We start from the raw sequence: 27,564 nt of genomic DNA, 5'->3' as shown, positions 1-27,564 counted from the left end.
GCGGCAGCCCGGGTAGTTGGAGTAAGGAGAGACAGAAAGACGGTGTAACAACAGTGATGTAGTCAGACTGGCCTAGACAACTCCGGGGGCCAAGCTGTCTATATGACGACTCTATTTGCGTTGCTCGCCGGTCTGGATCCCGTTCTACCGTGGAAGCTGTCGGTTTGTAGAGTTCCTCCCCCGAAAAAATTTTCCTGCAGGCTATTCCCCGCTGTTGCGTGAGTTGTTGTTTGGGCCGCCACAGCTGTGGTTGGCGATAGTGAAGTGGTCCTGTCCCGGACCGTACTAGAGGTCCCAGTCTAGAGGTCAGCCGGCAGAACAATGAGACTCTTATGCTCGGGGCTCCGTGTTCGGCTCTGTATTGTGGGGGACATGTCTACTGCGGTGAGGGACAAGAGCGCTTCACTAGCTCGGATCATAGTTAGGCCGCGAAGAACAACCCACAGATCAACGAGAAACTGCCAGAAGACAAGTCTGCTTACTGGGAACTCCACAAACTGATGGCCTCCTCGGTAACACGGGCGGCAGGCAGGCGAGCAGTGAGAATGAAATTATTGACAGCTGCGGCTCCCAGCTTTGTCTAGGCCAGTCCATCTAATCACCATCGCTACGTCGTCTCTCCGTCTTTCCGTAATCCATCTCCCGGCACTGCCTCTGAAGACGAGAGGTCAGGTCAGGAGGACCGCCAAAGAGTCCACGCGGGCGCCCCTCCTCCGCGTTCTTTGCTGCTGCTTGGAGGAAGGCCGGGAGTATGGCGTAGCAGTGCTATCGGCAGACAATTGGGGAGCGCTGAAGTCATCGTTCACGGCCTCTGCAGGGTTAGGTTAACAGCGAATTCCCACAAGGTGCACTAAGAGCATATTGGACTTGGTTTACACCGACATGTGACGCGTTCGAAAGACTAAGACGCTACTTTCATAGCTGAAAGTTGAGATCCAGATAGTGCCGCCAATCGCAGTTTACACAATCAAACTGTGATGAGGTAAAGCCCGTTTGCAATGCGGATTTCTGAGGCTAGGGTTCACAACCAATCGCTTCTGGACGGTCGTCTGGGAGCGAAAATTGCTTTTGAGGAAAGGAAATGGCCTGGCCCAGTAACTATCTCACGTATCTCGGTGGAGGGAGTGAGTTTCAGTTTTAACCATGAGTAAGTTAAGCAGAGGAAAAAAATATTACATTCTTAAACAAAATATTGTGTCCAATCAAAACGCTTTTGCTGGCGAAGATATGAGCACAGCCGAAAAAGAGCTGAACAATTTTTATTAAGGGCGAAAACGAAGCAGTTTTCGTGAATCTGCCTTTAAGCCTGTCTTGCGGAAAGGCAAGGGCTCCGACTAAATAGCAACTGCAGGTTACGATCGGAAAACGGAACTCATATTGGAAGTTAAGACCTCTCCGAAGTTTTTTTTCAGCGCCTATTCATGCTCTCAACTGAACAGACCTGCTATGGTCTTTATTATCGTGGTCTTCCCAGCTGCGTTGTGTCCCAGGATAACGGTTATCTGTTTGTCGATGATCTTGAGGTCGACGGAGTCCAGCGCTTTTATTTTGTCGAATTCCTGTGAACAGATAAAATGAAGCATGGTTGGAACATCGGCCAAGCAGGGAATATGAACAACGCGCGGATATATTGTGCTACATAAACGGCATGTGATCATGGTTTTCGCAGCCGTGCTCGACATATGCATTTGGAGCCGTTCTTAGAAAGAGCAAAGCAACTGACATCCTGCCTATTAGAGCCAACGTACTCTGTTGCTGGGCAGGTAAGCATATCAAACAAAAACCTCAGACAGGCTGTACCAACACCATCGTGCGCACTTCATGCTTCTCCGCTTTCCTCCCTATTGTCTTTTAGTAGCTGCCGCCATGCTGATAGTCAATATAGGGACCGTCGGTGCATGCTTTATTATTAACACTGTAAAGCTTCCAAAACTGTGCAATTTCAGTTGCCTTTGGCAGGTGTAGGAATATAGAAAAAATTGCTGTTGGTTTAGCTCTGGTGAATCCTGTTCGAAAGCGAAAAGCTGCATCTCCGTCGCTACGCTTGTGGTCGAGTGACTGGCGGTCGGCAGGTGTCGCATGGGACACACGTAACGTTATTCTGAACGCATCAAAGTGGACCGACGTTTTATGCGGAACCCACTTTGATGCCCTGCGCATGCAAATCAAGCCTACGCTCTCACGATCCGCTCGGTCAAGCAGTGTGACGTCACGGAGTGTGTAGGCAGCACACATGTGATGCCTCCTCTCAGCAATGCGGTGACTGAGTGCACATCTGCCGCTCTCCACGGCAGGCGTCGCATCAATCACACCTAGCGTTCCGCTGAGCGCATCAAAGTGCACCGGCGTTTTATGCAGAACGCACTTTCATGACCTGCGCATGGGATGCCGGCAGACGCTTTACCACTTAACCGAAGGTCAACGTCAAAGGTCTAAGCTGAGATAGCTGGTGTAACAGCCACTGGTGTCGCTGCTGTAGCTGAAGTCATGTGCCGAACCTCACTACCATCACCTATGCTCATGGTTTCAACTCTAGCTACATTCAAGGTGAAACTTGCGGCCCCTTTGACGGCTACAAAAGCTGGCGTTTTCGCTTCAAAAATTTCAACGAGCCTATATTCCGAGCTTTGAATACAGACGTCACACAAAGGGAGTAGTGACGTATCCTGGATTGTGTTCGCAGGGTAAATGCGACGTGGAAGCAGCTTTGTTTAGCACGCAAGCAAAACCACGGTACCCGCGTCTCTGCCGTCGCTGGACTATATTTACAAAAAAAAAAACTTCCCCGGCTCAACACGTTCCATTATTCTGAACAGGGATGACTTTCTTTTCCGCAGTATCAAGGAGTTATTTCTGTAATATGCAAACAAAACAGGAACGAAGGCTTGACTGAAGGACACTTAGTTTGCTGATATACATGCTGTTAGTTGAAAAACCCACATCCTCGCTAGTGGTGAAAAGCCAGCATCAGCGAGTGGGTTCCGTCGCGATGCTCAGTACGAAATTCAACTTCGTTTACCTTGGTGACTGCCCGAGCGCTGGCCACCACCAATGCCTTTTGCGGCAGTTCCTCGTGGTGCGAGTGCATCCGCTTGTACTTGGACCTGGCGGTTTTCACGTCTCGCTCCGTGGGAATCCAGTAGCTGACCTGCATCAGAAAAAAAAAACTCTCTGGTAAGGTGTGATGTATTTAAGTTTTCCTGCAAGGTTAAAAAGAGTGCTGTGGAGGGTGACGAGGTATATCAGGGAGCCTTAGAAGCCGGCTTTGAAAGGGCACAAGCAAAGGGACAACTATTTGCCCAAAGATAGCACGTGCGCTGCACTGCTCATTTCCCTGTTCGTTGTACTGCTGCCAAGAAGATTCTGGTCAAATGAGGTCAACTTACACGTACGCCTTCGGTACACATACGCCTTCGCAACTCTTGCGTCTTGCCCAACCGAAAGCCTTCCCATCAACGAGTTTACCATAAAGCAGGGTATTGCTCGCTTGGTTGCCATCTGTGTATGGAGCAAACAAACATCAAGTGGCAGGGCATGCTTCTCGGACATGTCCACAACAGTCCAACGCGTGTTCGGACACTACAGCCTAAACACTACAAACAACCGTAGCGATGTAGCTTCGGAATTATGGTTTTATGATTTCATGGGGGTTTCACGTCCCAAAGCGACTCAAGCTATGAGGGACGCCGTAGTGAAGGGCTCCAGAAATTTAAACCACCTGGGGTTCTCTAACGTGCACGGACATGGCACAGAACACGGGCTTCTAGAATTTCGCCTTCATCGAAATTCGACCACCGCGGCCGGGGTCGAACCTGCGTCTGTCAACTCAGCAGCCGAGCGCCATAACCACTCAGCCACCGCGGCGGCAGCTTCGGAATTATATGTCTCAAGTTCGCCGATAACTTTATACTCAACTTCAAATGGGGAGTTTACGCGACATAACGTAGTAGTAGCACCACAGGTATTTAGGCGTTGGGCTCAGCTGCTAATAAGATGATCATTCATGTAATAGAGGGTAATTATTGTTAGCGCGAGCTTATTATATGTCTCATTTCCAAAGAAACCCGACGTCAGCGCTGACCACCAGCAGTATTCTAAAAAATTAGAGATGACGTTACCGTGGTATCAAAGAAAACTAATTTCGTTCGAAGTGCGGGGAATTGAACCCACTATTTTCACACTGCGAGGTGAGCACTCACCCCTTAAAACGCGAAATTACATTGCTTCTTGGCGAAAGATAATGAATCTACTATATGCGCTGCCTTACTACAGTATGGCAATCAGTGCATGTGTAAGCATCGACGACACTTAGCGAACCAGTGATCGCGACATAAAGTCAAATACGCTTTTTCGCGGCTCGCCAGTAACAAAAAATAAGCGTAATATGACTTACTATCTTTTTTTCAACAGGTCGTAATGTGAAACTGCCAGCTACTCTAAATAAGTCCCCCTGTAGCCCCCCCCCCCCTCCCCTCCCCCCCAAAAAAAAGCGAAACACAAACAACGATTCATGGTTGTGAAGTACCGGGCATCAATTACACACAGTTCGGCACTTCTTGTTTTGCTAAAAACGAGATTTTAACTACTATGCTTATACTTAAAGGGTTACCTAAGCTCGTTGGAAAAGTATATGAGAACAATATCACCATGTTTTGCTCTAAGTGGCAGTACGTCATTGAAAAGACCTAACGAATTTATGAGCTCCAATGTAAAGCTTTATATTGCTGCTGTGGGCAGTCTGCTGTGGTGGCGCAGTGATATCCGCGCTTGATTCAGAATGCAAAGGTCATGAGTTTATATCTTTTTTATCCGGGTTTTTATCTTTCTTTGTTGTCATATGATTATGAGAATCGTTAAGTGTTGATAAGGGATCGCAGTTGCCATGTGATGACCAGAAAACATGCCGCGCAACATTGCGATGGTACACATGCTTAACGCGTGTTTAATGCTTTATTCTGCCAGGAAAATGCACGAAGTTATTAAATAAAACTAACTTATTAAATACAACTAACTAACTAACTAACTAACTAACTAACTAACTAACTAACTAACTAACTAACTAACTAACTAACTAACTAACTAACTAACTAACTAACTAACTAACTAACTAACTAACTAACTAACTAACTAACTAACTAACTAACTAACTAACTAACTAACTAACTAACTAACTAACTAACTAACTAACTAAATAATTAACTAACTAACTAACTAACTAACTAATAAAACTAGTTAATAAATAAAATTTTAAAACGGGCGTAGCGATTGTCATATACAGCCAAGTTTTGAATGCATGGAGAAAGCCTCTTTCATCCAATTCGAGCTGCGTTCTTATGGTTGCGGTCGTGGTATCCTCGAATATTTGAAGGTCTTCTGATCTTGACACTGTAAAAAAATTGCATCCTTTCCGGCGCAAGTTTTGCAGACTACAATGTATCATAACTATTGTAAGGAATGGCGTAATTTGAATGCAAGGTAAGACATGTCAAGGGCAGCTTTTCGTAGCCACTTTTTAGCTTCCTGCTAAACGTGCACGCCGTAAATAAGCTGACCAGCGTCTTTTAAAGGGTTCAGACACAAACTTTTCGGGTGTACGTTTCTTTGCTTTGAGAGAGGCCTACAAGCCTAGTAACCTTGAAAATGATCTGAGAGCATCAGCGCGCAGCACTAATAATTCATTATAGACGATTTCGCGCCGTCAGTTTCGATCTGGGTCGCCACCAATGCTGGAGCGCACCTTGTCACTAGCACATTCCCAATGACGTCAACGTCGCCAGCAACTACTGGTTGTTCCTGTGAATAACCATTGGGCTCTGTGACGTACCAGTAATTTGAGCAAGTGCACCTTGACGTTCTCGATGCGAGTGAAAGTGCCGAGCGGCTCGTCTGACAGCATTGAAAATCAAATTAAATTACGTTCCACTCAACATCTTCGACTGTAAATTGCTTATGCCCATGAAACAAATCATGCCGTTTGTGTGAGCTCAAAACTTTGTGTCTGTACCCCATTAGAGCAATGAAGAACTATAAAACTGGAAAGCAGTTAGGAAAAGGGTGCAGCTGCAATTATCACACCTCCTCATAAAGGTGCGCAACCATACTGAGCCCCCCTTTTGGGGCAGAGCAAGCGTACGGGTTAATGGCAAGGAGACGCACTCTTAAGGGTTTAGATTTCTTTACACTGTCGGGTGCCTGATTTCAGAATTTTGCGAATCACATAAACTGGCGGTAGGAGCTAGAGTATTACAAGGAACTCATCATCATCATTTATTTTCTCTTAAAGGCACTAGTGGGTCATTACATAATGGGGGGAACAAGTAGTAATAACGGGTCACAAAGGTAGAACACAAATATAAATGCAAGCACAAATAAACAAAGTAAACGCATTGAAATTAACAAGGCAACCAATAGGTAAATAAATAGGCTTTTACAGGAATTGAGGAGAGAAATAAGCATTCAATAAGTTTTTAAATTTTACTGAGTTTGTTTCATTGACGATACCGTCAGGGAGTATATTCCACTCTGATATAACAGCTGGCAAAAAGGAATTATTGAAAGCGTTAGTACTACCATGAATACGCAGAACACTGTTCCAATTAAACAAAAGTCGGGAAGATCTCAAGGGGTGCAGAGTAAGGCTCTCGTGCAATATCGGGAAATTATAACAAAGTTTGTGAAATACACTAAGTCTTGATATCTTACGTCGTGATGACAGGGGGGCCAGACCAATGGAAGATTTGATCTTCGTAACGCTCAGCCGAGAATCATATTTGGATGTTATGAAATGCCCCGCCGCGGTGGCTCAGTGGTTAGGGCGCTCGACTACTGATCCGGAGTTCCCGGGTTCGAACCCGACCGCGGCGGCTGCGTTTTTATGGAGGAAAAACGCTAAGGCGCCCGTGTGCTGTGCGATGTCAATGCACGTTAAAGATCCCCAGGTGGTCGAAATTATTCCGGAGCCCTCCACTACGGCACCTTTCTCTTCCTTTCTTCTTTCACTCCCCCCTTTACCCTTCCCTTACGGCGCGGTTCAGGTGTCCAACGATATATGAGACAGATACTGCGCCATTTCCTTTCCCCCCAAAACCAATTATTATTTATGTTATGAAATGAGCAGCTCGGTTTTGGACTGCTCCTGACGCCTGGATTAGGATTCTTGATGCGGGTTCCAAACAGTCGATTCATATTCAAGTTTGGTACGGATGAATGTTTCATATGCAGTTAGTCTAACCATGGGCGGAGAAAATGTGAGAGATCGTCGGATGAAACCTAGTGATTTGGAAACGCGTGCAGCAAGTGACTTGATGTGCTTTGAGCAGTTCAGATTACTTGTTATCTCGACGCCAAGATACCTGTAAGATTCAGCTATATATAGAACTTAGGCCACGTCAAGAAGCCTATATTTTAGGGCGTACCTGTAGCAGGAAGTAGAAGGGCAGAGGCGTCTTGCTGTTCCAGGGCAGCACCACGGAAAGGTACCAAATGAGGAACACCATGAGTACGCCGCTCTCGAGCATAGTGGTGACGATGTAGCCGATGGTGACGCTGTCCAGACCGAACGCCTTCGTGCCGCACAGGTCCCAGTTGGCAGCTCCTGGAAGAGCAGTAGCCGCAGTTTGCTTTGTGAACCCCTTTGTTGGCACTCAGATGTAGAAGACAAAATACGATGACATCCTTCCGAAAGGAGTAAGTGAGATGCGCGTGCGGCAGTCAGATATGCTCGAAGAAAGAGTTTGAAATGACGTTGCCTTTTTTCTTGTTATGTTTGTGCGTGGACTTAAATACTTATAGGACGACAGCGTCTGGTATATTATATGTACGCAGTAACGCAATAGTAGAGCCTGATTTTCGCAACCAAGCATCTTTTTGCTTTATTATTTTCATTTTTGAAATTTCTTGTTGGCAGTAGGTATGCGGAGCGCAGCGAACTGTGTGTTTTTACTCGGCGCCGCGTCGGTAAGAGGAAGTTGAACGAAAACTATCTCGGCCTAACAGCTAGCGTGTTCAGGCTCGCCTTTCACACACATATAACGTTCGGCGGTATGTTTTGTTCTATAGTACGCTTCGGACGGCCACTTGTTCGAATCGATGATAATAAAAAAAAAACCTCATCGTATGCGGCGATGCTCAACAAAAAAAAAATTGCCGGTGATTTAGCTCTGGTTAACCCTTGTCGAAATCGAAAAGCTGCATCTCCCTGGCTACGTCTGTGGTTGAGCGACTGGCGGTCTGCACGGCAGGCGTCGCATCGATCACACCTAGCGTTCCGCTCAACGCATCAAAGTGCACCGGCGTTTTATGCAAAACCCATTTTCATAACCTGCGCACGCGATGCCGGCAGACGCTTTCCCGCTTGAGCGAAGGTAAAAGGTGAAAGTTCAGACAGTTGGTGTAACAGCCACTGGTGTCGCTTCTGTATCTGGCGTCATGTGCCGAACCTATCACCAGTTATGCTCATCGTTTGACCTGGAGCTATATTACAGGCCAAACTTGAGGCCTCGCTGACCTCTAGCTACATTTGAGGTCAAACTTGCGGCCCCGCTGACGGGTGGAAAAGCTGACGTAGTGAAGCTTTTCGCTTCAAAAATATTTCTCAACAGCGGTACCAACACTGCCATCTGTCAGCGGCAGGATTAAAAAAGGAGATGAGCGCGAGACGGGAAAGGAAGAGCTGGTATTCCCCCGCCCTTCGGGGCCGAGAGATGGCGCGGCATGTATAGCCCGTGCGAAACCTATGTTTTGGTCAGTCATGTGCACGTAGGATGCGCGCTTTAGATGAATGCTTGCCTATTGAGGAGCGTACCCGACAGAGATAAACCATAACAATAGCCAGAATTCCAAATGCTATTCCTTTGTAAAAATGAACATGAATAACTGAGCGGTTAAGCAGACAGCATTTAAATGCTCTCTGAGCCACGCAACAATGAATATCACAGTCCAACTGCGTCAAAGGCGCAATCTACGCTACCTACATATAGCAGTCTTAAGGGATGCACCACAGTTCCCAGATACCTTCACCAGATAAGAAGCATGCGCAGTTGAGACATTAAAGCAGCCCAACGTCTGGCTCGGAATGAGCGTGTTCTTGTATTCATCAGAGAAAATTTGGCGACAGTCAAGCTCAGTGGTTGCTGTGGTTTTACTCTGGTACCTTAACCTTTGCAGGGCTAACTACATTTAGGTTAACGTGTTTTGAAGGCATTCGCTGCCACTCTTTACTGCAATCAAAATTTTTACTGAAAATTCGTTTACACACAGCCTGACCGAGGACAAGGTGTTATTTCTAGGACGGTTAAATATTCGGCCTCAAAGTTGGCCAAGATTGGCGCCTAATGAAACTACGCTATAGTTAAGGACCGCTGGCCACTGCAGCCATGGAAAAAACTATATTTACGGTGGTAACCAGGTAGGTAATTTTTAATCGTTCACCCTTCCAAGGTGGCGAGCAAATTCAGGAAGATTTATGCCGAGAAACAAGGCGAGTCAAGTCCAGGGATGAAAACTAAGTCCGGTACGTGGAGGGAGACCGTAGATACTGCTGCCTGTACATGTAAGCGGGCTAAGGAGGTTGCATGAACACCACTTAAAGTATACTTGGAGTGAAGGTGCTGCGGTATCAGACTTCGGTGCGTATTATTACTCGCAGGTGAACTGCCGGTGTTTTATTTCAGGTGGCGCCAAGGTGATCGTCACGTAACGATTTAACGTCTGTATGACCTGCTTGTTTTTCATCACCTGATAGTATACATCTATTTTTGCTAGATAGCTGTGCTTGTATATTTTATATATTTTATGCTAGTGTCGTTTGAATTTCGGGTCTGTTTTGTTATATATGAAACATGTTTTAAATATTTGCTCTCCGTGGTGTGTGAATGTTTCCATCAATCTGTGCTGTGATTCCTTGTAACCGCTGCCTGTGCCTCGTCAAGCTGCTTATCCGCAGCTTCTGGCCCAGGTAGCGGGCCAGAACCTTCTGGGAAATAAAACGGAACTGATGTGAACACCGTGATTAGGAGTGTGAAGTGGGGTGATCAGCGGTTCACGCGCAGTGCGCGCATTGTCAAAAGATTACCTACCCTTGGATACGTGCCTATCACGTGCATTACCGGCGTGCGGCCAACGATTTCGTGTTCGCCCAATGCAGTCAGCGGCCAATTTTCTCTTTAATTGTATGGTCAGTAACCAGCAGAGAAAATGGTCAAGAGGATGCCATTTTTGAGCCTGATCATGCATGCTAGCAGCATTTAAGCCAGCTAGCATATTTTTGAACGAATAGTTTTCCGAATTATACTTTTTTCTCTTATGATTGCCAGGTACTGCCCATGACGTCGCGGCTGAAAGCCAACAAACAATACCTAATGTTTCTTTCACTCTCGTGAAAGGAGATGGCCAGTGGCAAAAGTGAATATTAATAAAACGAAAAATATACGCTTGCATTGCGATTCAGCACCAAGTTACACTTTCTGTGGCTGTTGCTGTTAAACTGTAAGCTGAGCACTAGGAATGGTGCAGATAATTAAGGACAGTGAAATGACACGCTGGCAGTCTTAAGATCAATAACTGTGCAAGCACGAGAGCATCCTGAAAAACGCACCTACACAAATACCGCTTTCAAGTAAATACGCATTCCTTATTCATCGAAAGCTGCAGTGCTCAGAACACTCCGGGTGTCCGGGCTGAAGAGCGCATCGCACTCACCGTCAAAGTCGACGCCGATGCCCATCATCTTGAGGATCCAGTACGTGCCGAGGCAGGGCGTGTAAGACGCGAAGTACTTGCTGGACTCGGACGTGAACACATATCGCGCCAGCGACGGCTCAATGCCGTCGATGGCCATCAGCGGCACGGCGAGCGTCAGGATGAGCCAGTAGAACACGCCGAACATCACCGCCATGCTGGCTGCGAATTACATGAACGCTGGTTACCGATCACCAGCTGGTGTTTGTTAACACACGGAACACGGAACACACGGAACACTTTCGTGTGGTTAGTCTCTCGTTTTCCATCCTTTTCCGTCCGCTAAATTTGTCCTCCCATTCGAATAGGTGCAAATGTGCAAAGGTCTATCTACATCTATTCTGAACTTGTGTTTATCCTCTGCACCTGCGCGGACGACCGGACCTAGCGAAACGGGCGAACATGCACCTAGAGCTAAAATTAAGAGGTTTTCAGCCGTAGCCTACCTCAACAATAAAGGTCTACTTTAAGCTGGATAAGCAAGGAGTACCGATGTATTCACAAGCGTAGGTGATAGTCGAGATGAATGAACGGGCATTATGCATAAAGAATTTCCCTACTGATTTTTTTACAATAGGGTATTGCGTATTGGAACGCGGCAGTGTGCGACAGTGCAGTGTGCAGGTACGAGTGCCGCAGACACGGCTATAATTAGGGGAGATTGGGGCAAAACGTGACATGAGGCAAAACGCGAAATCACTGTACTATGCACCACCTGACATTCAGCCGTGGTAGTCCTATTAGTTTGGCACTTAGCTAAAGCTACTCCCCACATATACACTGAAACTCAACTTAAAGCTTACGATATTGGTCCTATCCAATCCAAGAAGAGAAAAGAACTGCCAAATGAGGCGTGGTGAACAAGAACCCTGGCAAAGAGGACCGACTTTGTGGAGGCCAGTAGTGGGCAACGAAATTGAAAAGTTGTAGTGGAATGTTATAAGATAGCCCTTATAGAGTGCTTCTTATCTCCCGTTTATTAAAATAACTTTTTCGTCGTAGCTCGTGAAAAGTTTAAAAGGGTTTGCTTCCCGCATTCTTACCTGAACATTTTAGCAACAGGCTGCAAGTTCAAGGTAACGCAACATCGTCACGTTTTGGAGGGTCCAAAGAAAATATAAATCTTAAGTACTTCTCCCGATTCTCTGCCATTGTTTTGTGGCTTTGGAGAATGGTCCGAATGCAACCGAATACAACACTAATAGAAACCGAAACACTGGTGGTGATGTGATGAAAGCTCTGGACAGTATATAGCCGCGCCGGTGCGCCTAAACGTTTTTGTATCCTCACAGACACTCTGCACAAAAAGTAAAATGAAGGAAGGCAAAGGCATAAGTTAAACAGAAGCGAAGTGCCAGACGTGAAGCTTTAACGCTAAAGGAAAAAAAATGCTTTAGAGCCGAGAAATTAAATGAAACTGTGTATTCAGACTAAACAGAAACACTAACACTGCTGTAAGACTGCTTAATGTGTTCCGGGACACAGAACAAAACAGTGTTGGGTTGTGTGTGGATACAGTATCTGTAACTCAAACAGGCTCCCAGAAATGTGTTTGGCCCCATGCAGCCAGACTCGTGTGCACTACTTATTGCAAGACTGAGTAAGGCATTTATTTTGGAAGGGCCTCTGATTTTTTTCTCATGCATTGTTTCGTCTGTCACAGGGCTCGGTCGAAACGCTACATTTAAGGATTATACACATCACGAAGCAGTTTTATAGCCGGCCTTAAGTTGACGTTTTCATACTCAATGAGCGCGATGTCAAGACGGCTGCAAACAATCCTGTTATGGTTGTTTGTTGACATTCACGACCAGTAAGGAGAAGGCGTTCATTGACACATTTAGGTCGCCTTTTATCCCACTATCACCTACACAATTTCACCACCAGAAACGGCCGCCGCCTCGAAAACCTGGTGACACTGCAGCAGGACCCGTTGATAGAGATCTGTTTCCTTCGTGACTAGCTAGCGATGATTGGCTGGGAATCTCTACCATAGAGCTATGGAGCCCCGCCATGTCAGGGGACGCAGTAGGACAGAGCTTAATCTCGTCCCTATGCCATCCACTGGGGCGAAGAGGACGGGAGATAAGAAGCACCATATAGGGGCCATCTTTCACAATGTGGACTTTATAGCTTTTGTCTGTAAAAAAATTCGGACATCCAAACCTTCGACCACAACAGCTGTGTGATCATAGAGCTCTCCTCTTGCTGGCATCTCTCTACTCGTGAACGTACTAAAGCTGACAATTCTGAGATAAGTGAAGCGGGCAGTGTTACTTCATCAAACCAATCACTTATGAGACGTGCGGAAACAGTAGTGATAATGCCATCCAAATAGTTAAGAGGAGATAACTGGTGTTTTTACATCACTCCATTCAGGTAATAATGCTGAACAGCCGCTACAGGTGAGAAATAGCTTAAGAACATTACCTGAAGCAATTAGACAGCTCACAAGACTTGAATGACAGCACATTTTAAAACCTGAATTTTTTAAAGGGTGGGGAACTAAACTGCAAGCGGGCAATCAAAAGATGCTCCCCTTTTTTGTAGCCGTGGCCAAAAGGGTTTACTTTGCACTGTACCGAAAGATAAGTACCGAGATTAGAAACTGAATGATAAGTGGAGCATTAAAACGTGAAAATCAATCTAAATACCTTACGGTGCCTTCAGTCTAATATTCAGTAATTTTACAGGGCATAAGCTTAAAGGGTGCGTCATAGCAAACCGGGTTTTTCACGTGACTACTCTGCTCATGTCCGCCTCTCCTTCCCCAGCTGTACTGGTTGAAAACAAACCGACAGCTCCTACTGCCGAATTGATGTTAGCGGCGATGGCCCCTTGGCAAGACAAGTTGGCGCCTCGTGGAACTGGATCGCGTCTTCGCCTCGCATCTGCGCTTGCTTTCAACCAGTTTTTGCCCACTCCCCAGAGGGCGCCACATCTTGTGAAAAAGGTGGATTGCAGCCTGTAACAGAACCGGCTTTCGGTTTAGATAACAATAAAGCAGGAATCATCAAGGTACTCCGTAATGGCCCGAAATGACGCCAGGTGGAAGTACGCGTGGGCTCTCACTGTTGCTGAAGATGGTGGCCACGAGCAACGCGTGCAGGGAGAGCATCCAGGAGAACATGAAGAAGACGAACAGGAGGAGCGTGATGCTGGCGCCCTGCAGGTAGGCGTGGCCGGCAGCTTCACCACCTCCCGGCAACAGGGTCATGCACGCCACGGGTATAGGGGTGGCGACAAGGGTGAGCACCACGCCGGTGATGATGTGGCCCAACGTGTGCACCACGTTCGACAAGCCCATAATCCTCTGCAACTCCTGCAAGAGCGCATGCGCAATAAGAGGAGAGCGTGTACTGTGGCCTTGTACGACACGTATGGCGGACCACTCGAGCCTGTTGAAATGCTCTGCTGGCTTAAACCACATAAATTGTCATGGATACGCGTTTTGAAGCGGCTGGAAGGCGCAGCTCACCAAAGACCGATCTGTAAGAAATGTTTGGGTCAAATAAAGATGATGTTTGAAATCAAACCACAGTCTGATCAGCCTCAACGGTTCGGGGCGGATTTTTTTTTTCTCAGGACGACTGCATAGGCGAAAGGACCCTGAGTTCGTCCGATCATATTTGATCAAGTTGTTAAATACGTACATCGTTACACACACAACGTTAAGACATGCAAAAGACGGAGATCCCAGACTCCTTCTGGTGTTTTTCTTTGTCTGTTGAATATGCTATTTTTATAGGCAAAGCCTTCCGTAAGGGGATTAGGCTTAGTGCAGATACGGATGTACGCTTAAAAAATTCAGGTTTGATTCGACAGAAGGTTTAAAATAGCCAAATGAGAAGTTTCCGCCTACATTTGTATGCATTCTGCTAAATGTGCCCTACTCTGAAATCATCTGGAGTCCCTGAGAGCAATGATGTATGGGTTTTGTGGTTCTGGCGGAGACCTCAAGAGAAATGTCTAGCTCCAACCGGACACCAGTTTCTCTAATTGGATTCGCTGAGAAATAAAAAAAACAATACAGTAGTTAGGAATCCGCAGCATCAATTCCACTGCGATTAGGGCTGTGTGAGCAGAATAACATAAATACAGTTACATTTACTCGTGGGATTTTGATTACAACTCCAATTATTCCATGAAACAATGCCCAAAGTTGCCAAAAATAAGCCTGGACGTCCAGGAACAAGTTAATTGATCGCGTTTCGTCTATGTTCCACAAAGTTACTTGAGCACTAATGTTGAAATATTAGCATTAGCAGCAGGGTGCAGTGCGTCAAAGAAATAACACGTGAGCTTCGAGCAAAAAAGCTCGGTGGCAGCTATCACCAGCAGTAATGTTTGCTCTAGGCTCACGTGTTCTTTCTTTCACGCACTGCCCCCTGTTGCCAATGGTAATATTTAAACATTACTGTTCAAGTAACTTTGTAGAACATAAACGAAACGCGATCCATGAACATCTTTGGCAACTTTCGGCACTGTTTAAGGAATAATGGGAGTTCGAATCAATATCGCACTGGTATATGTAACTATATTTATGTTATTCTACAGAGCATTTGGTTGTGTACGGCTATATAAAGATGTTTTTATTTACGTTAAAAAAAAAGATACGAATCGTGCTCAACGTTACAGGCACCTTATAGATTTATTTTAGATTTATATTGGTGCCTCTTCTAGATTTAGATTTCAGAAAGGTGTTGTCGAGTGTGTTTTACGCCGTAGGATGACGTAATTCGCTGCGAAAGCCACGAGCTTCTGAAGGAAAGCAAGATTTCAGTTTAGTTGCTTTTTGACAACCAAAACGATTTCCGATCCTTTTTTTTTCTTGGAGGAGAGATTCAAGGCTCGCTGTTTGGTAAACTTGAAGTGCTACGCATAAGCGGTTCGTTTGTTGTTTAACCAGGGAGTAAAAAACAGAAAAAGACAGCCATCAATATACATACTCGCGCATATTCATACATATCTTTTCAGTGTAATACGACAGCATATTCTCGCCGGTAATCTTGCTCCAGTTTTTTGTCACGCAGAAAGCTTTGTTTAACCAGTGAGTAAAAAAACAGAAAAACACAGCCATCGAAAAACACACTCACGCGTATTCATACATATCTTCAATGTAATACGTTAGCATGTTTTCTCTGGTACTCTTGCTCCAGTTTTTTGTCAAGCGGAAAACTCAAGGTTGACTTACAATTATCAAACGCATAGATATACGGCTACTTTCGCAGATATCACGAGGCGTTGTTTTTTTTTAGTATTGAAATGGACAATACAGGCATAGCGTGAGCAGAGTACGGATACAGCAGTTTCTGGGAGCACTGATATGCAGAGTACTGCTGGCTCAAACGCAAGCTAAGCTACTCGAAAAGTTATAGGTAATAATCAGTTGTGCGGAAAAATCCGCGAATAAAACCACTCGTTTCAACTTTTTCATCTTAGCATTGCACTCATCCTGAAACTAGCAGACACAGATAATATCGTTACCTTATAAAGTTGCCAGGCCGAAAGACAAAGACATGAACTAAACAGTAGCAGAGCTGACTCACAACTGAACTTCATTGAAGAAAACAAAGATTATACAGTCTCGCTATGCAGCACACCGAAAACACACAATCACAAAAAAATACTGAGGATTGAAATTCATGAATGGCCCTTAAATCCGCCCCAGTCAAGACAGTCTAACTCACTGCTTGGTAACGCGATGGGCAGCTCAATGACACGTTCGTTACCTAATCGTAAGAAATGTCTAACCTCCATCGCGCTTCCCGGTTAATCTGCAAAGAAAGAACAACCAAAATGTCCGCAGCCGAAACATTACGGTAGCAACCTTCACAGCCTTACAATGCACAACCAAGTTGGAACCTTTACCATTCTCTAAAGACATCTCGTGCTCATGTAATCATTAATTGACTCATCTGTCACTTTGGCCAACGTGTACTCTTCCAAAAGATAGCGGTATCCGATAAAGCACACGCAATCTGCAATGTAGACAGCAATTCTCAGGTTTCACCCGACACGTCTTTTTTTGGGGAGCCGTATTCTTTGCTTTATAGTTAACAATGTCGCAAATTCTTGACAACTTATTAGGAGCTGGAAATATCACTCTACCGTCATACCTACTGGCCACATTTTTATGATTATGGGGCAACATATGTACATAAGAAAACACTAGTGGCTTTTTGGCACATCACTGTCCAACCCCAGCCTACTCTTTCGGAAGGGTATACGTGGGCCAAACTGGCAGATGCATTACTCCACAATTACGGGTGCTCGAGAAGTTTTAGAGAATGGTAAAGGGTAAAACTTGGTTGAGCACTGTAAGGCGTGTGAAGGCTGCTACACTTATCTTTTGGCTGCGGATATCTTGGCAGTTGATTCTTTGGAGATAAACGGGAAGTCATTGAGGATAGACATATCTCGCGACTAGTTACGAAGGTGTCAGCGAACCATCCATCGCGTTAACAAGCAGCGAGTTAAGCTATCTTGACCGGGGGAGGGGAGGGCTATCTTGATTTTCTCTATGCTTTTTGGTGATTGTTTTGAGCTGTTGCTTGACGTGGCTATGTAATCTCTGTGTGCTTCAATAAACTTCATATCAACTGACTTTCGTTCTGGGAATTTATTGACACCGTACCAGCCTGCCCAGGCGTCTGTTCTTCACTATTGCTCTAATATTATTACGTCCGTGCCCACTAACCCTCTTTCGAACATTTTTATCTCAGGACTTAAAGGTGTCTGCATTCGCGCACATATGATGAAGCATCAGTGTTCGCAAGAACTAATTTCCACCGTGTCTGCTCCGTCAGACTCGAGGCTTCGAACTTCATGCTGAGCCTAGACGACTTGCGCGTGAGCGGAAAGAACACTCCAACATTTTGTTCTCGCTGAAGTGCGCCGGAGCCTTAATAGACACCTTTTAGATATCGTGTATCGTGTTACTGTCACTGTTGCCGGAGTAGCGGAAGCGCCATGCTTCGTCAGTGCGCATGTGCAGATCGCCTTGAGGACACCAGATGGCGCCAGGCACCCAGCAAGTTTGCGCGCGCCTTTCGCATCGGGACCAGTCAGAGCGGGTGCACTGGTGGAGGGCAAGCTTCCGGTATTCCGATAACGGTAACGCTGTACACGGTATGCTAAAGAAGTCTATTGACTGCGAAGTGCCGTGCTTGGATGCTTACGCTCATTCCTGACTCCTTCTCCTGGACGATGTCCTTGATGCGCATGCAGAAAGGCAGCAGGAAGGCGATGCCCAAGATGTATGACACACTCGACCGGTAGTTGTCCACGTCGTCCGGCATGTTCGGGTGCGGGAAGCGGCGAATAGTGACGTTAACCTGCGCCAAGTAATTGCACGCGTATCTAAAGCAGTTGCAGCTGCATTTTTTCAAGAAAGCATCCTTATTTTATTTCGGCAACAGCGTTCGGTAAAACATTCAGCGTACTGCAATGTGCCACCTGTTGTGGCGCATAACTACTCGAGGCAAAAGGGAAAAAATGTAAAATCGGAGTAGACGCTGTGTTTTTCAAGAAGAAAGTTGATGAAACTCATTGAGTAAATAGAACCGCTACCTATCTTCCTCTTCCAAAAGTTACAATAAATCCGACGTTGTGCAAACTGACGCCGGTGAGACTAAAGGCCTTGTTAGAGACAAAGGTAAAAACCCTCCGGTGGAAGTCCTCGCTTTTCATATAATCACCCACTGCGAACGCTGACCGCTGCTCTTTGTTAGTCAGAAAGTGCGTCTATTACATGTGCGGAGGTGACAGATAGGCGACGCTATGTAGCGTAGAGGCAAGAATGTACGGCTTTAGAATTTTTGAATAGCTGTGAAGCTCTGGCAATATGTTCAGGACTTTCCGCATGGAGGTAGTCGGTCTAAAGGTTAAATAGGTGTCTTAGATCCAAACCAAACCGCTTCCTTCCTCCCACCTCCACGCCCCTGGGAAAAACAAGAGGTATTTAAAAAGAATTTAGCGCTGCTATAGAGCATTCCACCATCGCCTTGTTTTATGTTATATGATTCATGGGCTGATAGATCTTTTTGACAAAATCAAACCGTGACAATTTAAAACCACACATTGGCTTGCGGATCAGGAATTTATCGGAGAGATTTACGATGCGTTAAGTAATTTAGCGAAGGTGGGGGGATGGTGCACTGTGCGCTTTCCTGAAGTGCACAAAACTCCAAGGATTGTCTTAACACCCATTTTACCCATTTCTTTTCTAGGACACATCGTAACTACCCACCAGCTTTGTTTTTATGCCGAATTAGCCGTTTTTACGCCTAACGCTATAAGTGCTAAATATCATCAAAGATACCCAGCAATTCTGGACAAAACCATTTTTGAGCGGTTAACCCTTTTATGAACGGATTTTTTTCATATAATTTAGGATTTCACTATAACAATCATTATATCCGCAGATCAGCCAATGGTGTTCTGGTATTTTTTTCTATTAGCGTTTTTGCTCTCGTCAGAAACGTTCCCCATTGGTTTCCTATAGCAGTCTTACCTCTTCGATGCATTCGTGGGTGCACTTTAAAAATAATATTTTCTAGAGGCCCGTGTACTGTGCGATGTCAGTGCACGTTAAAGAACCCCAGGTGGTCGAAATTTCCGGAGCCCTTCACTACGGCGTCCCTCATAGCCTGAGTCGCTTTGGGACGTTAAACCCTCATAAACCATAAACCATAAAAATAAGATTTTGCTACATATCAAAATAATGAATCATCGCCTTTATTTCTATAAAAGTGTCTTATAATTTTCCAATTTTCAAAAAGTTTAGCAGAAAAAGCTGGACATGATTTGTTGAACGTGCCACGCCCAAATTTAAGAAGGAAATTTAAAACAATTGGCGCCCCTCAGACACACGACCGACAATTAAGCAGCAGGTAGGCTTAACCGAATAGAGAGCGGCAGCTATGAAGCAATTATCTATAAAAAATATAAGGTCGTTCATATTAAATTTGAATGTGCATGCACCTTGGTCATTTATTAGTGGAACACAGGATGGGACCGCGTCCTTGAACGCGTCTTTGCTGGGAAGAGACTGCCACGCCGACTACACCTACAGTTTGCATTGAGCAGGTGCGAGTCAGCCGGCCTGGACTGCCAGCGTTTGAATAAAGAGAGCGTCCGGCCTAGCAGCTATGCAGCTTATTTTTTTCCAGGAAAAGTGCCGAAGGCATTTCGACGCCACTTCAAGGTCTTCATATTGAGTATCGCCACCATATCTGCCCCAGTGTGCAGTTGTTTTTCGCATGAAAAACTGCACGGTTGAAAAAATGTCACGTTTCTGCTGCTGACATTTGTGCATTTGGCATTTTTACATTTTTTTGTTATCCTGCTGGACGCGTAGCATGCGGTTGAGTTCGGTTTAATAATAACTGCAAGGGACACAAGCTCATCCTGGCTACGAATAGATAGCATTAATGGGTTACATTACGTTCATAGATCGTCAGCAGTCTTAATACCACTCCTGGCGCATTGGTACAGCAATTAGGCGATGAGCCATCGCCCAAGGAGGTGGCTCTTAAATAAAACAGCCACCGGTGGGGCTTGGGCGCCCCAGATTTCTCTTCCCAAGCAGTTTCGCGAGACCAATCATTAATTTACCCCCCGCCACACTTGCCGCGGTGGGCAGTTTTCTCGCGATCCGTTGGGAAGGTTGTGATGATGTCACAAGCACCCCTTCGCGGATATCTCTGGGTGTTTCTCACTCACACAGCCGCCAAAGACGACGACGCCGAGTTCACAGCCGAACGTGGCCCTTAACTCTTTCGCATTAATATTATATGAAAGGTAACGACCAGCTACTACCATCTCTTTGTCCGCTGGCCCCAAACTATACATCAAAGAGGCTTTTAGTATATCTAACCGCATGCTGCTCCTATGCATCGTATTTTCCAAAAGTTATCACGCAAAGGGGTTTGGTTTTAAGTCGTGAAGTCAAGCACTTATCGTAACCCTTCAGTGTTAAATCTGCATTAGGTAGGTTAAGTACGAAAAGAACGCGTCCCCACTGTTCGAGATCTTCTTTTGGTATTTAGAGGTACCATAAAGACTCCACTCTTAAGACTAAGCAGCAAGCCCCGTTGCCCGTTTATTCTTGGCAAAGCCGGTTCCTGCGAGGGCGCCGGCGACTCAGGAACGGCGGGCGTTTTGGTTATTCCAAATTTATTGCAGACCTGTGAGCATGAGCGTTGCTGCGCCTCAGCCCTTCTAGTTTCTACTGCTTGTGCCCAACACTTCAGTCGTCTCATATGGATCCGCAGACGTTGCCTAGAGTCATAGTAGCAAACACAGCCCTGAAATGCTGCAAACCTCAGAGGTTCCTTGCATAAACTTGTGTCGTTAATTTAAGCGACTAACTCCAGGTTGTGACCGAAGAAGGAAGGCACGAAAAATGTAACGCAGGGGAATTGGAAAGATCAGTTGCAAGGAATAGCTATCAGAAGATATCGGGGATTAATTAAGTGAACCGGCTCAGAAAGATTTTGGATAAGCTCAGTGTTATAATCGCCGGTGCACTGCAATCTGATATTTGGCACGAGATACACGATGAAGAATCTCTCTCCTCATCTGTTGCCGAAAAGTTGCAGAAAAAACGGTCGCGTGTTACCATGGCACGATTTTATACTAGGTTGTCGTCTGCGAGTCTGAAACATTACTCATGTGTACAAGAAATTCTCTTTCCTGTTTTTTAAAAAAAGTATTTTGTTGACAATATGGATTTTTCGCAGGAGGTCGTTGACTCGTTTTGCTTTGGGCAGTCCAAGCTAGGCCGGACGCTGTATTTTTTCAAACTCCACCTTAATGGCAAGACGCCATAGCTTTAGCGGGTTAATGCCGATATATGCAGGATTGGTAATTTTCTACATAACATTCATAGATCGCGGTGAGTCCTCCTGCCACTACCAGCGCAATAGCGCAGCAGATAAGCGATGCGCCTCTGCACTGGCAGGGGGCTGTTTCGATCGAAGCCACCAGTTGGGATTCTGCGACACATGTTGCTGTTCCCAAAGAACCTATCGCGACCGGTCAATAATGTTACATGAATATATTTTTTTATTCCAAGTATTCATCACTTTTACTTTCTCCAAAGGACATGGTGCATCGTCCAGCGTAGCATTTTTGTAGTACTATAAAATCGCCATATTTCAGTGGCTTCGCTGTCGTGAGGAGGAAGAATGTATATTCTAAATTGGCGACTCGTTTTGAACGAGCCGAACTCAAGCTGCGGAATAATCTATAGACGCACCTGCAATAAGGGCAAGCCCGCCAACTGCCTCTTCTTCATTTTCTGCGAATGCGAGCCTCCCTTAATGCCGTAAGAGTCCGTCGGCCTTTGAGATTCATTTCGTCGGGTCAACGACCCGGGAAGCCCCATGTCGTCGGCAATGTTTTGTTGGTGCTGAAGCTGGATGTGCCTTGTCTCGACCACCGCCATGATCTGCTGCAGTCGGTCTGAAAAGCAACGTTATATCTCAGGCACTGATGCCAAGACGCAGAAACGATTGCCCTTGTCTGTCACTGACCCAAAGCTAATTCGGTCCAGCCCTGAATTTGACGGAAAGAGGTCTGTTGAGCAAAGAACATACTACACATAATAAATGGGCAACCGGAAAATCATGAAAACAAGAAAAAAATAGCCCGATGTTTATCCGGTGGATAAACCACTGAAAGGGATAACTTCTGTGCGCGTCTCGCCTCCACATTCATCTCTAGTGCGATCTTTTGGGTGACAATACCCGCAAAACACAACAGTTGGATGACGGGCATACGCAGAGGGCACTGTCGAAGCCGCTAACTAGCGGTGCACTTGCATATCAATATCATTGGCTAGGAGAGATCTGTGGTACTGCCAGTTAACGAAGACCTCTTCGCAAACCTGGCTTTTCCCAGCGTCTATTTCACGGAGGTCAATTGGGAGTGGCGTCGTTTATGAGCGAGGCCGCAGGTAACTGTACACCCTTTTTATGCTATTGCGTATGAGCCCAGCATCCCCGCAGCCACTGTCGGCGTCACACAGCACCTTGGCAGATGGATATTGTCACCTGCTAAGGATGTGGAAGAGCTCGCTGCAACTTGCAACGGTTGATAGGTGGCAACGTGGAGAGAGGTAAATCTCCGTTTCCGATTCTAGGGGAGAGGAGGAGGAGACACGCCTCACACTCTATAGACTCTAACCAATTTAAAAGATGTGTATAATGATTGATTCGTTGCACAGTCATTCATTGTGCGTGTACATCGACGGTTCATGAGGGATGCTTCACGATTAGAATAAGGCTCCTCTGGTTGGTGAACAATGGGGTTTTCGGGTGCGAGAAATTACGACGACGATGCAATTTAATCAAACGTTTAAAAAAATTCTTGATTCTAAATGGCCATGCTAATGGACGGTGGCCGGTTGGACACCAACGAGGTTGCACCCGGCGTGTGCATATATTACATCGGACAAATTACAACCTGCCTGCTGTATGAACGCACACACTTTCGTTTTTACAACACCTGCCGCCACCTCTATTAAGCACCATTTTGAAAATGGGTCCTTAGAAGTGCGTAATAATAAATGCCGTCCTTACGTTGTTTTCATTTATTTTCCATTGGCCAGTGCGTTGAAGAAGTCCCCCCAACACCTACTGCTACCAAAGGTGTCATTGACATCTTGGAGGTACTCTCCGTAATCTAGATATTCGTATGCAATCAGTGCGCGCATGTGCACTGAAGCTCTCTCAAGGTAAAGTGGCATCACACCGTAGGCCTCTATGTCGTCGGGCGGCTCGCGGAAGGAGGCGGGAAACTTGACTCCCGGCGAGTAGTCCCCCCGGTTGGTGGAGGACACGTGCACCGTGTAGTTGAGCATCGGCGTTTTCAGGCTCTTCTCATCGAACTCGACGCACACGATGGACTCCTGGTAGCCCTTGAACTGGCGCCGCACTTCCGCGCAGAGCAGCGCCACTTCCGGCTGGGTGGATGCCACGTGAGGCCGCTTCTGCTTGGAGCTTGAGCGCCCTTGGGCACTATTTTCTGCAAATTTTTGAAATGCAGAGCGAGTCGAGTGATTCCTTAGGGGGCTTAGGAGGAGTGAGCTTAACGGGAGGGGGGGATTACCCACCACTCGATTAAAACTCGTGACGCCAAGATTGAAAAAGACTCCGTGATCACGAATTGGGAGGGAATGCCATTGTTCCGAGCCTCGGAGATCCGTGTCACATAAAAACAGTATTGACGTCAGCTTGCAAATGCGGCCGGTGGTGGAGACATACGTAATTTCATTTTGAATAGCGGCCTCTTTTTCATTAAAACGCAGCGCTGAGTCGATATAGAAAAGCTAATATGCTGTTGGCAACACTTAGAAATACACCTATTAGGAATTAAGTACGAAATAAGCGAGTTGGATTCTTGGTTCTTCAAAATCCTCCATAGTCAACTTCACTGAGTGCGAGAGAGCGCTGCCAGACAGCTGGAGACGCCCGCTATGAACGGGTGCGTGCGCATGGCAAGGCAGACTACTCGGCAAATGCTCTCGGAACGGCGCCTTCCGCGCTTCGCTTCAGCGAGATTGCTGACGTCACGAAAACAACTGCTTTACGGCACCCTTTCTAGACGTAGCCATTACCCTGAAATGAATCCAGCTGATACAAATAATGCTTCTCCTGCACGAATAGGAAGAATTTTCGTGATAAGTGCTGCGGTTGCATTGCAATGCAGACAAATATTCGGTTCGAAAATGTCGGTTTTTTTTCTATTTGTAAATATCATGTTACAGATTTTAAGCTGATAAAAGCAAGATTTTGGCCTCGGGATCAAATGTGGAAGCAAATGTGCGCATAAGTCGCCTGCGTTTTGTCACATTGCATCCTTCCGCCAACTCCTTTGATTTCGTCAAAGAGAGGAGGCACCAAACTTTTCCCAGCGCGCTTTTGTTTCGGAATGATGAGTATGACATTAGTAAGCCTGGATAACCACGTGAATTTGGCAGCGCTCGATAAATAATTTCCGATCCAATTTCTTTTTTTCCGTAGTTTCAGTTTCTATTTCACCCGCATTACTATGGTTGCCTCGTCACAAGTAGGCATGTAAGTAGGTATGCGGCCACGTGATGCACATAGAAAGCTGCGGTACAATCGCCCTGCTTTTAGTTTTAATTAACTCGAACTCCTTCGCTAAAATGTTCCAGGGCCGGATGACAGCAAGTGAAGAAAGCTTTTATATTGCAATTCTTGTGTGCATAAAGATGTGCTCACGTGACCTCATACCAACTCGTGACATCGTAGCCAAAGTTCGGCTATTGAACCGAAATCGAAAAAGTATGCGAGAATAAACTGAGTTGCTAATTACTTAATGAGCCTAGGCGAACTACACGTAGTGACCCCGGATTTGTAATGTCTTACGCATGATTCGAAGCCGAAATAAACTAAAAAAATTGCTCTCTCCACCCATTTAAAGCATTGACAATGTTGAAATAAGCTGCGGTCTAGTGAAACCGCAGCCGCCTCTGCAATAGCAAAAGAAAAAACAAAATGGAAGGAGCATCGCACAACAGACATACCCGGCGTAAATGCCTCCATGAGATTGTGCACATATTTCAAGCTTGGTCCGTAAACGAGGATGTGGTCCTGCTGCAGGAAGGATTCATCGATAGCCGGTGTCTCGTTGTAGAACACTGCGCCCGTGGAGCGTCTGAGCGTGCCCGGCGCGGGTCGCCGGCGGTCCCACAAAACGCCGAAGCAGAGCAGTACGATGGCCAGCTCGGCCGCCGTGCGAAGGTAGTGGTGCCGGAACGGCTGCGCCCAGAGGTTCTTCCGGAGCACCACGCCGAGCGCTTCCAGCGGCTGCATGTCTCCGGCCCTTGTGACCGCTGGTTTATAGTTGCACCCAAGTACTCAAATGTCAGACTGCAAATTTAGCAGTAGTTAGTCACATAATTAGGCAGAATGATATAGCTTGAGGAATTGAAAGCATGATGATGACGATCAGTTCTATGGTGCAACGGCATCTGCGGCCAACGAGCGCCATGGTACAAGGTTTTTCGTCTACTCAAGGTACGGTCAAATACCCAGTTGCCAAGCAATTGACCCTGCAGCCGAGCACCAAGCCAGGGGAAAACTTGTGCCCATTGCATCACGGGTGAATACCGGGCGGCACTAGGGGTCGAACCCTGCACCTCCCGCATGCGAGATGAATACTCGAAAGACTAGGGCACCACTGCGCTATTTGAAAGGACCATCTGGATCAGCAAAGGGACAACGAAGAGAGCTCCCTCTATAGTTTTTTCTTTCAGTAAAAATAGATTGTATGGCGACTTGTGCTTGTTTTGGCGTTTCTGTAACACCAGAAGACGCCTTTCTTTGCGAAAAAATTGAAATTTGAAATATTTTTTTCAATCGTGTTCCCGTTAGTAAGTTTAAAGTTTTCGTTAAAACAGAATAAGACCCCTTGCTGAATAAGACCTCATCTTTGTCATACGAACACGGCAATCTATCGATACAGGCCAACATGAATTTGTAAGAAGTGTGTTTTAAAGGAGCAAGAAAGCTCATACGTTTAAGGAAGTCTAGCGTGCAACCTCCCAAGATTGTGACTCTTCGACGAATGCTGCTTATTATGGTTCCAGAAACAATAAAACACTGTTCCTTGTCTTTATGTATGTTCAGCTCTGTGTACACCGCGAGGTCTATGGTACACAGGGCTGTCACACCGCGAGGTCTATGGTACACAGGGCTGTCGCGAACCACTGCACTAAGAAGGCAGTGCGACTTCCCAGTTAGCCAATTTTTAGCCTTGACCTGAACCAAAGAAGCGCCTTGCTATTTTCGAACAAAGCGACGCATCCAAATCCAGCAGGGCCACAGCAGCCTGTGCACATTATTTACAACCAAAAAACACTTTCAGACATGAATTTACTGACGTTTGACAAGGTGACGCCTGGCCCCTGAGCGGAAGGCTTGAAAGGCCATGGTTGTGTGGATAAATTTTTGTCTACATTCGTTAGGTTGGGGCCACCTAAAAAATTGAAAATAATAAGCAGCTGCCTGCCCCACTAACGTACAATAAGCTTAATTCATTGTGAAGATAAATGGAAAGGCCCGAAGGCAATGATATAATTTTACCACCCATAGGTGGGGAAAATGGAAAAAAAATTAGGGGAGAGGTAAAAAGCTACATAGCGACCTACAGCCAGAGGAACAGGCCCGGGGAGACTCCCCTGATCTCAGTTGGGACGTAGCGGAAGGATGGGTGAATGGGTGAATGCGTTATGGGTATTGGGATGGGAATGGGGACAGTGAGGTTTTGCTCTGATCCTTCATTATCTCGACTCCAATACTGGCCTGCCTGGCCAGGACAAGGGCAGCGTCAAGATTTCTCAATGACGCGGCCCCGCTCACGGGATGCCCGACCACCCACAAACGCAACAAGCTCCGACCACCGGAGACAGGAAAACCTAAACCAGGGTCAGCTACCTCGGGATCCTCCACAACTTTGAGGGTTCGTTTCGGACCTGCCAGCTACTAGCTGTGGAGTGCTTTCCGCGGTTTTTAAGAGACTGGAAGTATGTGTGGTGTGATCCGGCCAATAAAAGCTTAGGTCGTCAGCCTATCGGCCCTCCGGCCCTCGACACCATGGCCTAACACCTCCGGGGGGACCCACCTGTGATTCCAACCAACCAACCATTCACTTATTTTCTCCCCTAGCTTGCTCCACGCCTACTGAGGAGGGAGTGTTCAAGGCTGGGCTGACCGGACCACAAACGAAGTACGTGGCTTAGGGTGAGTTGACCCGGGCCTACTCCGCCGGTAGTTCACAACGACTGTTTTTGCA

The 27,564-nt window shown here is 46.2% G+C and overlaps 1 protein-coding gene across 1 annotated transcript; it reads right to left on the bottom strand.

Annotated features, from left to right (window-relative positions):
- Positions 1–1,427: 1,427 nt before the first annotated feature.
- On the bottom strand, positions 1,428–25,583 carry LOC144119991 (phospholipid-transporting ATPase ABCA3-like). Its single transcript, XM_077652480.1, has 9 exons — positions 25,295–25,583; positions 23,497–23,769; positions 22,001–22,206; positions 17,919–18,074; positions 13,810–14,059; positions 10,699–10,899; positions 7,416–7,594; positions 3,020–3,148; positions 1,428–1,559 (listed from the first exon to the last, which is right to left on the bottom strand). Exons 1-9 carry the CDS (start codon positions 25,581–25,583, stop codon positions 1,428–1,430), a joined length of 1,815 nt encoding a protein of 604 aa, XP_077508606.1.
- Positions 25,584–27,564: the final 1,981 nt, after the last annotated feature.

This window comes from Amblyomma americanum, chromosome 2 (genome assembly GCF_052857255.1).
Source record: "Amblyomma americanum isolate KBUSLIRL-KWMA chromosome 2, ASM5285725v1, whole genome shotgun sequence".
NCBI classification, from domain to species: Eukaryota; Metazoa; Arthropoda; class Arachnida; order Ixodida; family Ixodidae; genus Amblyomma; species Amblyomma americanum.
This window is presented reverse-complemented; position numbering and strand designations above follow the sequence as displayed.